Here is a 19,905-nt window from a genome sequence, read left to right on the forward strand (position 1 = left end):
CTTCTTCTTCGGTGGAAGTTTGTTGGTGAAGAGCAAGGAGGATCTTTCAAAACTATCTACGTTTTTCTGCTCATACTGAGTCTTTATTGTATGATCATTGTTTGTTTTATTAGTTAGTTTGTTGTTTAAAGTTTGTTTAGTATTTTTTGTGTGTTTTTTCGTGTCTGGTGGCGAGGATGGCGTCCTCTGAGCTGGTGCCACCACACAGCTCCACAGTAGAGCAGGTGCTGCTGGCTGTGGGGGAGCAGATAGGCCACGGAAACATCCTTTATGCCTCTCGCATGAATACAGCGGTCGTGGTAGTTTTTGAAAGACCGGAGTTGTGTAAGTGAAGTTATCGAGAGTGGTTTAACTTTAGATGAGGGGTTCTTTCAAGTTTCCCCGCTGGCTGTTCCCTCTACACGGATTACTGTGTCCGGCGTTCCTCCTTTCATCCCGAGCAAAGCGCCGGGACGAGAACTGAAGCGGTTCGGTAAGTCTGCGAGTGGTTTTCGCACTGTTGCTTTGGGATATAAAGATGTGAAATTAAAGCATGTTCAGTCTCTGCGGAGACACGTTTTTATGTTTCTGGACTCGCCTACTCAGACACTGGACGTGTCTTTTCGTGTTCGACATGAGGAGAGTTTTTACATGGTGTACGCGAGTTCTGGGAGTATGAAGTGTTTTGAGTGTGGTGACGTGGGCCGCAAACGTATTGCAGGTCCGCAGAGACGAGACGGCACACAGCGGGCTGACAGTGGCGAGAGGAGCGGTGAGAGGAGTGGCGAGGCCGCTCTGACGGTGAGTGCGGCAGCGGCGGCCGGCTCCGCGCGCGGACCCTCTGCGGCTGACGCAAAGCCGAGTGTTTCAAGAGATGTAGCAGGTAAGGAGAGTTCAAATGTTGTGAGTCTAGAGAAGGAAAGTAGGGCTGAACAGGCTAGAGCTAATACACCTGGGGAGGTGGAGCATAGCGCAACAGAGCAGGTAGAGGCTTGTGAAGTAGGACGGGGGGAGGCAGGTACAGCGGGACAGGTGGAGGCAGGTACAGCGGGACAGGGGGAGGCAGGTACAGCAGGACAGGGGGAGGCAGGTACAGCGGGACAGGGGGAGGCAGGTACAGCGGGACAGGGGGAGGCAGGTACAGTGGGACAGGGGGAGGCAGGTACAGCAGGACAGGGGGAGGCAGGTACAGCGGGACAGGGGGAGGCAGGTACAGCAGGACAGGTGGAGGCTGTTGATATGGAGCCGGAGCTGCAGTCTGGTGTTGGGCAGCAGACAGAGCTGGTACAGGCAGTTACAGGTAACAGTCAAGTGATGGAAATGGACTCAGATGGAGATGTTGACTCTAACAGTGTGTCTGTAGCAGACATTTTCTCTCAGAACACAGACTTGTGTTCTCTTAAAGAGGTAAACAATTTCCTAGATGATTCTTTCGGCAGGTCAGTGGAAATAGGTGAAGATTTCCCTGATATTAAAAAGTTTATTCAGACGGTGAGCACTCTTCAGAGGGTTGTAGGGACAGACCTGCTGGATGAGAAGAGACGTTACCGTCTGAGTAAACATGTCACCGCTCTGAAAAAAAGAACAAAGAAACTGAGATATTCCAGATGAAAATAACATCATCATACAACACTGGGTGCTTCCTCTCTGCTGTGTCTATTTGTCTGTTTTGTTTCCTATTTTCTCCTCTTTTTTAATATGCAGGCCTTAAAGTTTGCCTCTTTAAATATTAACAGGGGTGAGAATTGCACAGAAAAGAGCCTTAGTGTCAGAGGTTGTTAAACAGAAAAATGTAGATGTTATATTTTTACAGGAAACACACAGTGATAGCCTGAATGAGACAGACTGGGGAATATGGTGGGGGGGTCAGTATGCACTCAGCCATGGCTCTAATCTCAGTGCTGGGGTTGCTGTTTTATTCTCTCCCTCACTAAATGTGAATATTTTATCCAGAACAGAGATTGTAGCAGGCAGAGTTCTGATGGTGAAGGCAGAAATAGAAAGTTTTAACTTTACTTTTATTAATATGTATGCACCCAATCATGGTCTTGAAGGTTAGCTGAAGATAGCTGTGGTCAGGGGGAGTGTTTCATAATGGGGGGGATTGGAACTGTTGCACTGATGTCACTTTGGACAGGACAGGAGCTCCATCCTCAGTCCTCCTCTTTTCTGTCTCAGCTGCTAAAGGAGGCTAGTTTAGTGGATGTGTGGAGGATGACATTTCCTTCAGCTAAACAGTTCACTTGGGTGAAAATATCAGATGGCAGGGTTAGCGCAGCCAGGTTAGACAGACTTTACGTGTCTGCTTCTTTTACAACTCGCACGGCTAACTGTCAAATCCTCCCTGTTGGTTCTACAGACAATCATTTGATTTTAGTGGATTTGGTTTTATCTCCTACTGGGAAACCTAGGTTGTTCTGGCATTTTAACTTTAAACTTTTACATGATTTTAATTTCTGTGAAAACTTCAAATTCTTTTGGGCTAATTGGAGATCAAAGAAAGAATCTTTTCCCTCCTTGAGTCAGCGGTGGGAGGTTGGAAAGGGTCAAATCAGGGTGTTCTGTCAACAGTACATGTCCTACTCTACTGTAAATATTAGAGGGGCTGTGGAGAAGTTAGAGTCAGACCTGCAGACCTGTATCAGTAGAAAGAGGGATCAGGCAGGGCTGCCCCATCTCCGGCCAATTATACAGTGTGGCCATAGAGCCACTTTTGTGCAGGCTTAGGAGCCGACAGAGAGGCCTGGTTCTGCCTAAACTGGTTCACTGGTTCAGGGAGGGCAGGTTCCTCATCGACATCGCCTCCTTCTTTCTGCTGGTCTGCTGTGGCCCGGTTGCTGCTCTGGAGGGCCGGGCGGCTCGGCTATGATAAACAACTGTTCCTGATGAAGTCCCCTTTGTGCAGCCATGCTGGCCTTACACCTTTTTAGAGCTCTGTCATCGATGCCTGGAGGACTCTGAGCTTTACTCGACCACCTGACCCCAGGCCTGGGATGTGGCTGTTTGAGAAACCTTTGTTTGATAATGGATTCCTTTTTGATACCATCTTCTCTTCAGCCACCCTAAAAACAGCTTTCATTGAGGTGGGAGTAGTGAAGCTGGGCCATCTTACACAGACATCAATTGAGAGTCTGGCTGAAGTGATACGGTCAACCAGAGTGCTGCAGAACCTGGTGAACGGAGTGTGGCAATCTCTGTCGGCAGAACTTCAGACTTTTGTGCAGAGCCGAAGTTTGGCTGACCAGTGGAGTACAGGACATGAGTATGTCTTCCCTCCCCCTTGAGTGTGAGTCCTGAGGTGGGGGAATGGAGAGAGGAGAGAGGTCTTGTTTTAACCTTAAAAGCTCCAGCTCTGGAAACATTCAGCACCTGTCCAAGTAAACAGCTGTACTCCAGCTGTGTGAAGCTACTGAACTTTTCTCTTCTTGCAGGAGTCAGAGAGTCAAAGTGGACTGAGGTGTTGGGCTCAAACTTTTCTCCTAATGGCAGCTCCTGTACAATGGCAGCTCCTGTACAATCCTCCTGTCAAGAAACGGATGGCTGACTTCCATTGGAGGTTTATACATGGAGCGATAGCTACGAACAGACACAGAGCTCACTTTGACCCATGCACTGGGGAGGGTTGTCCTTTCTGTTCACTCACAGAGACCTTAAACCACCTGGTGCTGTCCCCCCCAGATTGGTGGATGTTTTTAAAATGCTGCAGGAGTGGGTGGAGGGCTTGGGAGAGGTGTTCTCTGTTCCCCTCTTTGTCTTTGAACCAAAATACTCACCTAAGAAAAGGCAAACTTTGGTTTTATTCAATTTTATATTTGCAAGTGCCAAACTAGCGATCTGGAAAAGCTGAAAAAACAAACTCCTTGAAAAAGGCTGGACAGACCCAGTACGCTGTCTGAGGGGTTTAGTAGCGGTCCGTCTGAGGGTAGAACACACATATTTTAGACTAACCAACAACCTGGATGGTTTAAAAGCTATGTGGGCTGTTAGGCAGGTCTTATGCTCACTGGGAGAGGATGGCTCTTTAGTTTTACATTTTTAGAAGGATGGTTGTTTTATAGTTGTTTTTTTTTTTTTGTGTGATTAGTTATGCACCAATTGAAATAAGTATTTAAGGGTTGCTTAGAATGTTTTTTAAATAAAGTTACTTGAAAGTCAAAAGTTTTCTTCTTCTTCTTCTTCTTCCACAAGCAAAACTGCCATTACCACCCCCCTCAGATGTTGGCTATTTAAATTGAAATGTTAAATATGTACTCATAAATATACAAGAAAAGAAAACATTAAGGAATAGAATAATTGCCCAAGATTAATATTATCTCTAACAGTTGTGTTTGTGCAAAAGAGGAAAAACTCAAATAAATGAATATAGCCTAATCTGACTTACTTATGTTATTTTCACTAACTTTTAAGGCTATATTGCAAGCCAGACAATGCTGGTGACTGTGAATATTTGATGTGTATATCAGCTGTTTGATACAGATTGGTAAAATTGGGTTTAAACCAGCTAGTTTTTCAATTATTATTGTAAAAACAATAATGCATTTAATTGTGACATCACAGAGACAACAAAAATAAACATTATAGATAAAGGAATGCAATGACAAAACAATTACTGTAGTTTAAATAAGTACATGCTGACAAAAATATTCTGTAGAGGGCTTAGATAACGCTAAAAGTCATTTTTGTACTTGTAGTCATGCTATGATCTGAACCAAGGAGTGAGGCAAAAAGTTAAAGGTGCATCTGTTATAATAAACAGATTCAGTTTGTACTAATGTGTGATAGGGCTGATATATAACCAGAATTAAGTCTTCAAAGAGTAAATATTCCGTTATCTTCTCAGCACAATTAAAAACAAAAGTCTAATAGAAATGACTTTTACTGCAGCAGGTCAGACGTAGTTCAAGTTATTTTAAAGCTTGCCTCTCTGTTCCAGTGAACTGGTGCTAGATATAGAGGTTTAAAGAAGATCAGCAAAGCACCAAAATAACTCACAACTGTATGACAAAGGTATCTAAGCCTGTTTTTAGATGTTATGTAAAATGGAAATATTATTGGTTCCTATTAAAGATTTCTGTATCATATTGCTAATACAGAAAATCTCTGATACAGGAATAATAGTTCATAGTTGAAAATTATTAGTGCGTGTTATCTGTATACAACTGCAACTACAAATAACACAGTTAAAAAGAAGCACTTTCAGTTTTTATAAAACTGTTGACTGTTTTTTGTAAACTTTTTCTTTAGTTTGTTTTTTTTCTTTGGTTTTACAATGGAAATGGCTGTACAGGGCTAATTAGGGAGATATTGTTTTGCAGGCTATAAACAGCCACCTGAGGCCAGCCCGCATTACCCAAATGAGCTTATGGTCTTACGAGTAGGTGAGTTTTATATGCTTTAACGTGACATATGTGCATGCTGAGAAGTTCGCTGAAAGCCTCACTAATCCTCTCAGCTGCTTGTCCTTTGAAAGGTACGGAAGGATGTGTTTCAGAGCAGGATCCAACACATTTTTTGTTGAAATGACTATAAATCTTTGGATTTATTTTGCCTATCAATGACCGGTAGGAGGGATTTGAAAAATGGATTTATCAATATTTTGTTTTGGTTGCATCATCGTCGATAGGGATCTTATCAGACTGGACAACCTCAGCCATCTGAAAATGACAGATACAGCAGGTGGCTAAAGACCTTGGCTATTCTCTGCATAACTGCCTGCTTTGCTTTGCTTCGCTGCACCTTTAAGAAGAGAGAAAAATCTGCTTGTGTTTGAAAACATCGGAAATGGGCTGCTCACCATCCAAAGGTAACAATTTGGGGATTTTGGGTCCCATGAGGAAGGGGAGAATGTTGCCCCCTGCACCTCAAGAGAAAGATTCCCACGTTGACAATGGAGAGAGTTGTAGTCCAACTGGATGGACAAATGGGGATAAGAACGAAAGGAAGGCAGTCGGACAAACCCAGGTATCTCACAGAGAGGCTCATATGTCACCACAAAAAAAGAGATCTGTGACTGAGCTAGCTCCTGAAGCAGCAAACACAGATAAATTGGGAAGTCAAGGAAAGGACAACAACACAGTTTCACAGAAGAAAGAGAAAAACATTGACAAGCAGGATGTGACAGAAAAAAAGCCTGGCAGGAAACCTAAGAAAAATACTAGAGGTATTAAAGTGCTAAAAAAGAAAGACAAGGACAATGAAAAACCAGCTACAGAACAGAAAGTGGACTTCCCAGAACCTTTGGTAAAAGCTCACCAAGCTGCTTATACCTTTTTGAATCCCAGTATAACGAAATATGACATTCTACTTGGACTTTTGGAACAAGCAACACAAACACAGGCTTCTGTGCAGCCTATGGTTGCTTTTATGGCTCTACGCTATGAGGAAATGATTCATGGACTGGAGGAGATTGCAGATGAGGGAGAAAAAGTTTTAAAAGAAAATGGAGAGCATCTCGCCTGGCCAAGTCAAATGAAAAATCTCTCATCTTCCACACCTCTGAAGTCGGGCTGCGCTAATGTTGAGCCCCCTCCGGATTTGTTGCAGCAGCTGCTTCAGTACACCACACAGAGAATGCGAAATGTGAGTCAGACTGTTGGTGGAATTGGGGACTCTGCTTTAGAGGAGGCGGTGGAGTACTTTGCCTCTGTCTCAGAAGTTTTAGAGGAGAAACTAAAAGTCAAACGTGCAGTAGAGACTAGGCTAATGCAACTCTTATCTCGCATTGAACTCGCCTCTCTTCGTAAGCCAGGGCCTGAGGATTCTGCTCTCTTTAGTGAGGACAGCGGCATTGGGGCTGAGAATGAATCTCTTGCTGGATCTGAAAGACGCCTTAGACGAGAGAGTTGTGAGTCTAGTGGGACCAATAGAACTCCTACTGTCAGTCCTGTGGGATACACCTCGATGAACATAAGGCAAGGAGTGTCAAGGCAAAAGGTCAGAAGAAAAATAAGTCCAAGTGTCTCTCTCACCTCACTCAACTCATTAGGTTCTACATGTACCATAATGGCTAATGACCAAAGAGACTCAGTATTAGGATCGGCCTCCTTAGATGATGGGGAAGATGATGACAATGATGAGGATGAGGAGGTGGATAGAAGCATTGGACCTGTGCAAGTAGGGTTTATAAAACGATCAAATTCTTCACTTGACAGCGAACAATGCCCACACCGCCTACCTCCAAAACGCATAGAGAATCCTAAAAATGTAGAAATGACTCTGAAAATGAAAAATGCTATAAGTGGTAGGATACAGTTTGTCCCATCTCAGAGCTCTAGTCCCAAAACAAAGGTTGCTGGCAGTCCGAAAACCAGCAGGCGCCAGTGGACAGATGAGGAGGAACGATCTCCAAGGAGGCCTCAAACAGCAGCACCTATTCGGAAAGCAGTGGCAAAAAAGACCCCAGTGATTATCGAACGACGTTCCCGGTCAGCAGAATCCCTCCGGAGCAAAGGTGAAGATCCTACTCTGCTTGAACTAGACAGAACCCAGAAGGATTTAAACCAAAGGTTGCAGAGGATGAGTAAAACCAAGACATGTGGAAACACAAGGTCTGCACCACCTAAACAAAATCAAGTAACGTCACCAGCACAGTCTCCAGCAATAAATCGCAAACATCCCTCATTAGGCAAAAGCAGCAATGCCCAACCACTTAAAGACAAAGCAGGCCTTGAAAGGCACAGCAACAAAAAACAGACCATAACCAGTGATGTCGAAGAAGATAAATCAAAGAATAAGAACACATCCAAGGGTCCTATTAAAGCCACCCCACCCCCGAGCCCGCCTTTATCACCACGACCATCTTCGGGTCTCTACAGAGGGCGGAACTCAGTCAAAAAACTGATTGACACCTTCAGTCAGGGAATAGAGGATTTAGATGGTCCTAAAGTTCTGGGGCCTCTGAGAGGAGTACAGAAGTGTGGTGTTCCTGTGTTACCTGGTTTAGGAAATGTAGAAGCTGTGCTTAGTGCTGGGTTAACCAGTTGTAGACCTGAATCCTCTTCATTGGAGAAAAACGACTATTTTGATCTCGATAGTCTTCCTCCGCCTCCTCCTGAAGTATTAATGGACAATTCCTTTGAAAGTGCCCAGAGTCTTCCAAGTAGTGTAGCAGATGAAGGGGCTATGAAAGTCAGAAAATCACCTTTATTAAAAAGGTCTGTATTATCGCAACGACTGAGGGCCTCAGTTCAGCCAGTAACAGTGCTGCCAAGTAAAGGAGGCCTACCACAGGCATCCAAGGTTATTTCCCTTGCCAAAGCTGATCAAAAAGACACATCTGCTCACTCAAAAGCCAATTCATCAGGTGTTCAACCGGAGGTAGACACAGGAGAGGAAAATGATTCCTTGAACCAGCAACACAGAAAGATCATTCACTTAAAACACTCTTCAGACTCAGAGAAATTGTTAACAAGTTATGTAGCAACAAATCCATCTGCTAGTCAAGAAGAATCAGCTGATACTCAAGATGGTGGTAACCTTTCAGTGCCTGGCCCTAGCACTACAGCGTCGACAGTGCCTACTTCAATAGTTAGCAGCCAACCACCTGCCACCCCAACCATGTCAAGGGGACGAATGTTACCATCCACTCCGTCGACACCACCACACAGCAGTCTACATCGAAGACTTCCCAGTCCCCACAACTTCAAAAGGCAACCTACCCCGACCTCTTCAGCTAGTCCTCCTGTTACCAGGAAAGTCCCCACACCACCAGCAGTTCATAGGAGACTCCCCAGTCCACCTGTTGCAAAGCAGAATATTTCAAACTCAAGTGCATCCTCCTCCTACCCTTTCAAAGCACCATCTCCACCAGCCTCTCCAAAAGTGCAAAGATGGTCAAGGGAGAACAGTAGTGAAGACTCATCTAGTGCTCGGACTATTACGAATGCACGTTCAGTCTTCTGCCCCGCATCTCCATCCTTGTTTGAGGCCCAACCTTGTCCAGTTCCCCGACCCCCTCAAGCTTGGATGTCAACAGGAGTCTCTTTTCTCTCACGATCTTGGGGGGGTCGTGGGACGTTTCCTGTATCTTTTCAAGGACCACGACCCTTCATCCGACGTAGCCATTCAGACCGAAGGCCAAGTCTAAGTCTGCCACCAACATCAACCGGCATTTCAGTAGCTGAGACATGTGGAAGTGAGCCAGCAATATATTTGAAGGGGTAAGTGTTTAACATGTTTCTGTGTTACACACCCTAAATCTTTAAATATAGCTTACAATTCAATATTTTGTACTGAAATTAAATACCACATTCCTTTAAATGTTTTGATGATGTGATGATATTATGGTTTACAAACGTTATGAAATTCTCAAAAAAATAAAACATTGATTACCAGCCCCAACCAGTATTGGCTGGTAAAGTTTTGTCCTTGTGAGTGTGTGTGTGTGTGTGTGTGTGTGTGCATCATAATGGGAACATGTGACTCTTGAGACACCTATTTTGGCAGGAAATAATATCAGGTTAGCCAGATATTTATATATCTAACTGTTTTTTTGTTAGCAGGGATTAGCTATGAACGATACCAGTGTACCCCCTACATTACAGCAACTCATTCCAGGAAATATCCAGCTCATTATCTAAGAATGGTGGCAGGAAAATGTCTGAATTCTGAAGTAAACGGAGGGACCCATTAAGTACATATTATCGACTGTAAACTCTCTGACTTACTATTTAACATAGCTGATGCAAATACAGTTTAGGTTTAGTCATACATTTATGTATGTAAGAAGTGTCAACTGCAGTAAGCTTTGAAGGTGACAGAAAATGTAGACTATACACAATATTGTTGCATGAACCTGATTCCCCAGACTCTGTATGTACATAGTATAATAACTTAACAACATCACTATGTCTAGTTAGGATAACTGTGTCTGAAATATTCAGATTCAGAATACTTTATTAATCCCTGGGGGGAAAATTGTTTTACTCATGTGTTTTACTCATGTGTAGTTACTTCAAACACATTATCTTGTTTAAGTATCTTATTTCCTTTACAGTGCTGTTATACCATGATTTTAGATCTTCATTCAATGATCTAGTATGCTACCTAAATGTAGACTTGATGCTTTTGGGATAACAAACAATATTTGACATATAGAGACATCAGCTTGAAAGTGTAACAGTATTTAAGATATAAAGTCTCTAAATCTTTCTATGTTTAACTCTCTCTACTATGTATTTCTCTTGCTATTTATGTATTGAATGCTGCGTTAAGTTTAAATGTTGAGTTTACCAGGGGCTATTTTTTTTTTTTTAATCACAATAGTCTCAGAAATTGAAAGTGAAAGTGTAATGTTAGGGTGGTTGGCACCTGTCTGTCCTTGCATGGTTTCTTATAGAGATACTGAGTGAACCCTGACATCAGCCACTTTACAAGCTAATGGCATCTTTCCTGTTTATACGTGACACACACGCACCTGGCCCACTTCCCTAATTGCTAATGACAACATTTCTCATTCACTTCTATAGGCTGGATGACGAACCAACCAGGAATGATGAACTGTGGGGTAGCCAATCAGACCTCAGAGCTACACCACGCTCTGCGTCACACCCGGACCTGTGTGTTGTTGGACAGGCTTTGCACAGAGACTAAAGGGGCCAATGGAGGACCAGTGGGATTATGGATTAGGAGGCCTTACCATGGATTTAACACAGTGATGTTTATTCCACTGGGCAGGAAGGTAGAGCTAATTCTACTCACTCTGCCACAGTAACCCAACTCCACAATGTTTATAATCAAGTGTGGGCATTTTTTATTTATTTACTGAAGTGGATGTGCATCTTTGTATTCATACTTTTACATATATTGTCTGTGCATAAGCACGCTTCTGAATTTTGTTTGCGCATTGTATGTTTCTCAGGGAAAAATACATATTTTTTCTTGTTTACAATTTATGGAATTCTCCCAGCACCTGACTTCATAACATTCTTGACTTGTGAACATTGAACATTCAGTTAATTCAGAGGTCACATATTAAATATACAGTATAGTTTTTTGGTGACTCAATGTGCGAACGTGGCTTTCTCAATTGTTACTGGTTTAGAAAAAAAGAAAAAGTCCAGTCCAGTCCACATAGTGTTATGGAGTAGTATTGCTCCTTTTGTTGTCAAACTAAGACCAATTGCAACTTTTTAAAGTTTTTATTAATTGTTGTTTTTCTGTTTTAATGCATCATTTTTACAATTTGTTTGTACATAAAAAACTCATACAACAATATATCTCTTATTATTAATTTTATCAATTAATTAACTAAGTAGTTGCTTAGTTTAACTAACACCAAATGTGCTTTAGGGCACTTACATTATCTTGAGATACTTGCAAGGGGCATTAAAAAGTGTTCAGAACTGATGGAGCAGGGGATGAGATATACTGAATTTCAGTGCCTACTGCAATTCCCTGCCAATTAAATGCTGTTGTTGTTTATATTTTTCTCTACTTTTAAAACTGGTTTGCTCAGCAGGTTTACTGTTAAGTCTTGGGTTGAATCCAGCACAGCCTGATCATGGTTGCTGCTACAGAGACTAAAAAATATTTAACAGCTGTATTCATAAACTCAGTAGCAAACCGCTCTCCATGTATGCTGTATAATGTTTTGAAATCTCTTTTGACTCGCATTGATTTGCATGTGCTAATGAGAGGCAGGTGGTATTTTCAAAAAAGTGCTTCAATTCCGCAGACTACATAAAGACCAATAACTGAACCCCCAATAAAACTACATTGAGCTGTTTTTGGACAAGGCTTGGCATTGTTTTGTCCATTCAGCAATGCAAGCAGGAAGTGCTTGTTCTATCATTTCAAAACACATTAACTGGGGATTCTGCTTCTTTGGCATATTTCAGAATTAACAAATGTGGTCAGCGAAAGCCAGCATGTTCTGAGGCCTATTATGCAGATTAAGTCCACGAAAAGATAGAGCAAAGTGCCCTTTAACAACAACCAGTTAAATCACTGTAAGTATTCCAGAGGAAAATTGTATACAAGGGTCACCTAATTGTAAAGGCATAAGCAATAATCGTGATCTCTGAGTGCACTGGGCAGTGATAATTGTGGTACAAACCTTTAAGAACACTTTTTTTTTATATATGTGTGCAGCTGGAAATGGTTTGTTATAAAATGTCACAGGCAGCTGAGGATACAGTTCTTGGGTTTCTTTGATGGAGAGTATTCAACATGAAACTATCCAACAATTCACAATCTGAAGTAACCTAACTGCACATCACTTCATCACTATGTCTCATCCCACTCCAACGATGTCAAAACTCCTTTAAACCAGAAGATCCCGAACTCAGACCTCTCTAAAATCATTTTACACATGCAGAGAGGTTCTCCAGACGTTATTAAAGTGGAATACAAATTGTCTGCACCTTGTTTCAGGCTGAAGGAGAGCCTGAAAGTGAAAACATTCCCTGTCTAGCACCTGTGAGTAAACACTGGGCTGAGTATATGTTCTGTTTGTGCCTTCTGATTGAATCACGAATTGAAACAAAGCTGCACTGAAGATTGATAATCAATTATTAAATAAATCGTGTTTTCTTTCTAACAAAAAGTGATATGACACAACAACAGAACCCTGCTGGCAAGCACAACCTCAACATGATAGCACCACACTCTGATCTGAGGATGAAAGGAAGTGAACAAATACGTGATCATCATATACTTTTGCAGCAGGGTCAATCATAGGTTCCTTTCAGATTATTTATATAGCTTTATCAACTTATATTGTACTAGACTGCTGTGTCTCCTGGTCACTGGACTGGAAAGTGTAATTTACATTACAATATCAGAGTTAATAAAGTCAAATATGCTTAAAAACATCATTCATAGATGTATAATGCTGACAAATGGAATACCCATAAAATATTATGGCTTTCTGCAAAAGAAGCTCTTTTTGTGTTGACTTTTCATAACTCATATTTCTGAGGGTCAAGATTACTGAGTACTTTCACTTCACATTATTTAATCAAAGCCCATCATCCTCCCTTTCATGTCATCTTTCAGAGACACTTCCCATTCATTTGCGTCAAGGCTGCATATAACTTGGGAAGCAGTGTTGTATTTGAGCTCTGACAGTGCTGGAGGAACCTGCAAATAGCCTGTTGATAAGTTTCACCTCACGGGAACTAAAGCTGCCAGATGATGAATACTGAGATGAATAGCAGCAGTCTGTGCTCTTACATGACCCTGGCACACACGCTCGGTCATAGTGCTCTCTCAGCTTCAACACACCATCAGTGAAGCTGTTCCAAAGTGGAGGACAATTGCTCCTGGTTTCTCTTTGCATATTGACTCCCCTATTGCAGCAAACTGTCTCTGGAGCAAAGATTTTACACTCAGCCTTTCAGTTTTTGTCATACTGACACCATCCATGATAGTCAAATGCAGTAGCATCCATGCCAGAAATAAACATTAATTAGAGACTGCGTTCTTCCATAAGTGACCATTGTTGGAATCAGTGTTTTTTGTTAGTAAATACAGAAAATGGTATCTTTATACCTCTAACTCATGATAATTCTTATTATAAAGTTGTATATAAAACATAATAATTATAAATATAAAAAGAAAATGCAGACATGGCCTCATTTAATTACATTTGTACAAAAAAAGTTTTATTCCACACTAGAATTATTTATAGTCATATGGGAGTCAAACAATTATTTTAATTTGTGTTTCAGTTTAGTCAATTTTTTATGCAACCTTGTTCAATATTTTCAAATCTTAATTGTGAATATTCACAAAATTTCAATCAATATAATCCACATTTTCAAACACTTCTCAGTTTCAACTGATCAAACTAGCAACTATTGCAGTGTACTCCTCTCAGTATATTACTTACCTAATAAGCTGTAGCCTGTAGCTTGCCAGCTAACAGCACAAGCTATAAAGTGTGCAAATGTTATTTTTAAGCATAAGGAAATTATTGTAAACAAAAGTTGTGTTTAGTACCTAACAAAGAATTTAGGATGATGAGGATGAATGATTCTTCCCTGAAAAATACATTGGGACTTTTTGGTCATCTTATGGAATGTTTGGTAATACATGTATTTTCATAAAAATGAAGAAAGTTGTATATTAATGGGAAATACCAACAACAAGATTTTTTTGAAGAATACCTGAAATGTGACAAATGTGACCAACCATTAACTCTTTGATTCATTTGTAGGTGTAGAAAGACTCTCACTTAGAGCATATCCATAATATTATGACACTGCATATATATTATTTAAATTAGGTAAAAATACATGTGAGAAAAAAGTGCCTCACTACAACTGATGGGGAAAATGCTATCAGTTCTAAGAACACATTTTTTCTCTCTATTATCTGCTAAATAAGAAATGAACACTTGCACAAAGCTGTTAAAATTGCCTCTTTTGCTTCCTCTTAGCTAATGCAACCCTCCACTGAACTGAGCTGCTGTAATCTGATTGGTGGATTAGTAATCTACCCGCAGGTTAACTCTCTTGGTAACAAGGACCACATGGAGCCCTGCCTGCAATGAAAGGTGTTCTCCACCAGAGGAGTATCTCACTCCACGATCCAGCTCCCACCATCCCTCTGTAGTCACATGAAACCTGCTGAGGATTCACAAACACAGATAGGATGCAAATCAAATGCACTGTAATCTCACTTTGTTATCCTAAAACAAACATATACCTTTATCAGTGAATTCTCTAATGTGCCAGACAGCACGCTGAGTGAGATGCTCTGCCTCTGAAGCACAATTCCCAGAAACGGTGAATATGACATGCATGTAATGATATCTGATATCTAATAAAACTACTGGGTATGTATCCTTTCATGAAGAATGTGAATACAAATGTGTGGATTATACCAAAGGAATTGCACTGATTAAAATAACCTTCATGTTGGCAATGTTGACATAAAACTATCTAATTTAATAATAATGATTTTGGGTATACTCACTTTATCTCTTTTCCCCTACTCTTTATCCTCCAATATTCCCTCAGAGAGTCTTAGAAAGGACTTTTAGATTAATCTTATGTTGCTTTTTTATGGAACATTATACTTTAATTTAAAAATAGCTGCAATATTCACACCAAGCCAAGAAAACAAAAGCTATGTTTTGATTGTTATACCTGTTTTGAAGCCTATGTGGACTGTATTTGATCAATGTTTGACAGCTCAATAGGTTTATGAAATCTACGTCACTTTACAATTTAGGTCACCAAATACAGTCATTCCTCTTGAGGACAGATGAGACAACGCGCTCACATTTACATGAATAAAAAATACCTGCAGGGCATGACTTTATTTTTAGAAATAATACAATCTATCCAAAAGCCTCATGTATAAATTATGTACATGCACACAGAGAACACTTTCCCCAAAAAACTTCATGAGGGATTCATGAGAAGCATGAATGATATAATTCATCTCATTCTGATTTTGTGTGAATATGGTCTGCCCGTGTTCTCAGGTAAATCTTATTGTTTCGTGGCGTGTTAGTCTCAGTGGCCGCACAGAGTGCAGGACTGTCACAATACCACCGCACTGGCCTCCATTTACTGCCTTAAAATCTAATGCTGAAGGCAAATGAAATAAGAAGAGTTGGGGGACTAAAAACCACTTTATCCCCTGTGTAAATAATTCAACTGCTTTTGAACTTGAAGTTGTTTTTATTACATTAAGACAACCACTGGGATCAACTATTTGCTCTTGTTGAGGAGAAAAACGTACAATTTGCAGTGCAACAAAGACACACATGATGAATTGTGAATGCATCCATAAATAAAATGTGATGTCTATTTAATGTCAAAACAATTTATGTGATCTCAATTCTTTTCTATTTTTGAACATCTATACTAACAGGACTGAGAGTTGATAGCCATGGGGGGCATTGCTTAAGGCTATATGCTAATGCAATCTGGCTAAAATGCTCATAAGGTTAAACTCACAGTATGTCATTTTTGCCACTAGGAGACTCTCAATCAAAACAAAATAAAATACATAATTAATACGGGGTCATGGGAGTTACTGTCATCATTGATAAAAACAACTACCATAGCTGATAAACCAGCCTGACCCAGGTTAAAAAATGGTCAAGGCCGAGGTAAGTTTTTAAAGTTTCACTTGTGCTACAAGTAGTCATGGTGGCCGACTTGAGTCTTACTCTCTGGTTCTCCTGAAAGTTATAGCAACAGGAAACCAAACAGATGCACCATTACCTTTGAGAAAATTACTTACTTCTTGTTTGAAAATTGTTGTGAACATTTCGAGTAATGCAAGTACATTGCTACATTGTTACATCTTCAACATGATATTGTTGTCATGTATAATGTTTACCTTATGATTAGGTAAGTGTGTTTTTATGTTAAACCAAAGGTGAAGTAAATATCATTCGTTCTGCAGGTATTCGGTATCTTGTTAAAGGATCACCAAAGTGATTACAACAATTCATTCTGAGGGGAAATGAATGTCCAACCTGGACGGCATGGCAATCAATCCAGTAGTTGGTATAAAATGAAGAGTGTCTGCACAAAATCGCACGGCAATATATCAAATAGTTGGTAAGATATTTTAAGATGGACCAAAGTGGTGTACCAACTTTTTACCCACAGTCTTGACTCACAGCTAGCATGGATACAAAATGCTACCATGCCTATAAATCAGCTTCATAGCTTGCAGGGAGGGACCATTTTCCATTGAGTTTTTGATGAAAAGTTTCTTTTGAACCTTGGCTTTTCTGTCTCACACTTAGCTGGATTAAATTACTACAGAGCCCCAAGGAAAAAAAAAAAATAAGATGCTGGATCCCCTGTAGACCCAGTCTATGTGCACTGCATGCAGCTTATCCATGCTGGAATGCTACCTGATTTGTTGTGTGGTAATTTGATTAAACACACATTCATTTAGTCTTATAGATAGATTTTTACACGAGAGACCTCTTCCAGACAGAGCCTCTATATAGCTAATTAAGCAGGGCCCACTTTAAGGCTACTATCATGTCAATTGAAGTTGAGTTTTAGTGTTATTAATATCATATTCCCAAACACAATTTCAGGTGCAGTTTAAGGGCCCCCTGGAGGTGTATTGTTACACAGTTTCACCATCCAGTCAGTTTAATTTCAGGAATGTATAGTGGGGCTCGTCAATATGCCACATCTTTATGTCACTGTATCTGTTGCAGAGACTCGTACAAAAGACCATACAGGGATTGTAAAGAATTAACAGTGGCTACTGTGGCCAGAAGAGGCAGTAATGGAACAGTTGTTGAAGTGCAAGTCGCACAAGCAGAGAAAACTCATTATGTCAGTTAAAGCAGTAGTGCCAGTTATAGATAAATATCTGCCTTAACTACAATATTAGCTAAGATTAGCACATGCTACTAGTCATACTAGACCAAGAAAGTTTGGAGCAAAACCCCTGAATGTATTAACTTTGCAACATGCTTTTTTCATGTCTTGCTTTTGGGACAAAGAAAATGATAATCACACAATTAACCCAGTGTGACATCAAAGTGTAATGCACACAAGTTGTAGTTTCACAGAAATGGCTCTAAAAATGTTGGATACTTTTATTTATTTTTTCAATAGACTTTATTCTGCCTATTATTATCTTTGTCCTGCATTATGTGACCATCATGTTTTCATCTGTGTGTCTAGCATGGGAGCTTTGGACTTGTGAATATGGTGCATTTAGTAAGCAAAAATCGTTTTCCATGCTTGGAACAATCAATAAAAAAGCATTTTATAAAAGTGAAGGGATTCAATCCCCCACTGGTGCATGTGTAGTAGTATTCTCTGTTACACTGGGAGTTATTAGTATTATCGACAGGCCCAAGGAATAAACATGTAGTCTAATTTCTGCTGCCTTGGAACACTCTTGCCTAGAACAATATGTGATTGTTATTCTGGAGGGAAGATGTGTCAGCAGCATCAGGAGAGTGCAAAACATGCTGTGAAGGCCCTTACAGTATGCTACAGCTTAGGTTCCCCCCTGGGAGACATAATATTGTTTATGCCCTCTACTTTTGAAAAATGGAAACAGTTTTCCTCCAAGACACAGCAATCACAGGGCATTTTTGACCTCAGCATGGCATCGCTGGTCCCTGGCTTCACCATTATAACCACAGGAACTTCGTAAACACAACACTTCTATAGTAAGACAAAAAAAACAGAATAGTTTAAAAACAAAAACAACATTAGGTCAGGGACATTTCTAGATCATCACTAGAGGTATATAAACATTACATATAACAATGTCAAAGCACAGAAGTGACTGTTGAAATATTTCATATTGTTGCATGCTGTGTTTTTATTTGCATTAGTTTGTTTCATTGCATGGTTTTATTGTTAATAATTAGTCTGTCTGCACTTGTCACTGCTTGACTGCCTGATAACCTGCAGCTGGAAACCTGCTTGATTTTGTTACAGGCACTGGCAACCACCAATTGGGCTTCCGAGAATGGCATGAGGGACCAATGGCGGGTTCGAGGGGTGGGACCACCCACCTGGTTGTAAGGTTAAAGATGAGGAGACTGGCACAGAACAGGAGAGAGGAAAAAGAAGGAAATGAAGGCAGAAGTGTGGAAGGACAACGAGACCTCCTGAACCTTGACGGTGGTGTACTAGGTGTGCAGAGACAAAGAGACGTCCAGTGCAAACATGGTGGTGTACCAGGCAGGTGGCGAGACTGATGAGTCACCACCTTTCCTCTGCTAAACTGGATGGCAGGTTTTGTTAGAGAATCTTTAAATCTTTGAATTGTAGTATTTTTAAAACTCTTAGCTGTGTACATTCAACAATTGTCAAATACATTTGAACAGTTTTTACCTTGAACTTTGGCTTGTCTCCTCAGTATTGTTCCCTACCTGATTTAAAAAAAAAATAAAAAATTACATTACATTACATTAACCCCCCCTTACAACAATATATTTTCTTACTGTTTAATCTTAAAAGCTTGATAGTTGTAAAACTTGTGGTAATACTTCCTTTTGCCCACAGAGGATGCATGTCTTCCTACAAATGTATTGACTTAAATGCCGACATTAAATATCTGATTCTACAAATCTCATTCTGTAACTCTGCAGGAGTGTCAGACACAGTATCCTTTTCACAGCTCTCTATTCATCCTTTATGTTTGATTACAAAACACACCTGAGCCTAACCTAACAAGTTCGGACAACAGGATATTATTTTGCAAGATAATTGCAATGAAAAAGGTTGAATCTTTTGAGGTGCGTGGAAGGTATCAGAAACCGCGGGGAGGTAGCGGCAGCACAGACGTTTGGCTGTTAACAGCTTACTTACTGAAGAGATTTTGCAGGTGAAAACAGGAAAACACAGGTGCAGTACTCTTATAGCAGTACGTCATGTTTATACATGCAGCTACTGACCCAGAGGCTGCCCTCTCTGCTCTGGCCATCCTGCTAGCCGAGTTACACCTGCACGCTGACACAACACAAGCAGTCACACATTCGACGGTGGCTGCGTACTGCCTGCCAAGGAGTAGGAGAGAAACAGAGACAGCACAAAATGAACGGATTTGCTTTTTTTTTCTCTTTTTCTTTTGAGGCGACAAAAGGAACAGAGAAATATAGGAAAATCCAATTCAGTCACGTTGTGTTACTTACTGCTTTACAACAACAAAAAATAATCTGAGTACACTAACACACCACCCCCGGCACCGTACATCACTTCTTTTCTATAAATAACAGTGATGTCTTTATTATCTAAATCATTGATGATTACCACTGTTGATTGACATCTGTTAAACATTAATTGTATGTATGTTTTTCTATATATTTGACAGCAAGTAAACACTAATGCAATAAGTCTATACTGTACAATATTCTTTTTTTCTTTTTGAATGATCCCAATTGACACTTATTTGAGCATTTTATAGGATTTTGAACTGGAAGAAATGTCACAATGGCAGCCACAACAAGGAATCCACGTTGTACTGATAATA

At 40.5% G+C, this 19,905-nt stretch overlaps 1 protein-coding gene across 7 annotated transcripts; it reads left to right on the forward strand.

The window, feature by feature from the left end:
* The first annotated feature begins 136 nt into the window (after positions 1-136).
* pcare1 (photoreceptor cilium actin regulator 1) lies at positions 137-18,886 on the forward strand. 7 transcript variants are annotated; one of them, XR_005079543.1, is made up of 5 exons: positions 137-472; positions 701-862; positions 2,710-9,137; positions 10,446-10,657; positions 18,369-18,886. XR_005079543.1 is itself a non-coding variant. In XM_037125252.1 (4 exons), exons 3-4 carry the CDS (start codon positions 5,761-5,763, stop codon positions 10,567-10,569), a joined length of 3,501 nt encoding a protein of 1,166 aa, XP_036981147.1. In that variant the 5' UTR covers positions 137-472; positions 701-862; positions 2,710-5,760; the 3' UTR covers positions 10,570-10,871. The 7 variants fall into 7 exon arrangements, 6 of the variants coding, with proteins under 6 accessions (XP_036981147.1, XP_036981148.1, XP_036981149.1 ...); XM_037125252.1 differs by lacking the exon at positions 18,369-18,886 and having other exon boundaries at positions 10,446-10,871; XM_037125253.1 differs by lacking the exon at positions 18,369-18,886 and having other exon boundaries at positions 2,828-9,137; positions 10,446-10,871.
* Positions 18,887-19,905: the final 1,019 nt, after the last annotated feature.

This window comes from Acanthopagrus latus, chromosome 16 (assembly GCF_904848185.1).
Source record: "Acanthopagrus latus isolate v.2019 chromosome 16, fAcaLat1.1, whole genome shotgun sequence".
Classification (NCBI taxonomy): Eukaryota; Metazoa; Chordata; class Actinopteri; order Spariformes; family Sparidae; genus Acanthopagrus; species Acanthopagrus latus.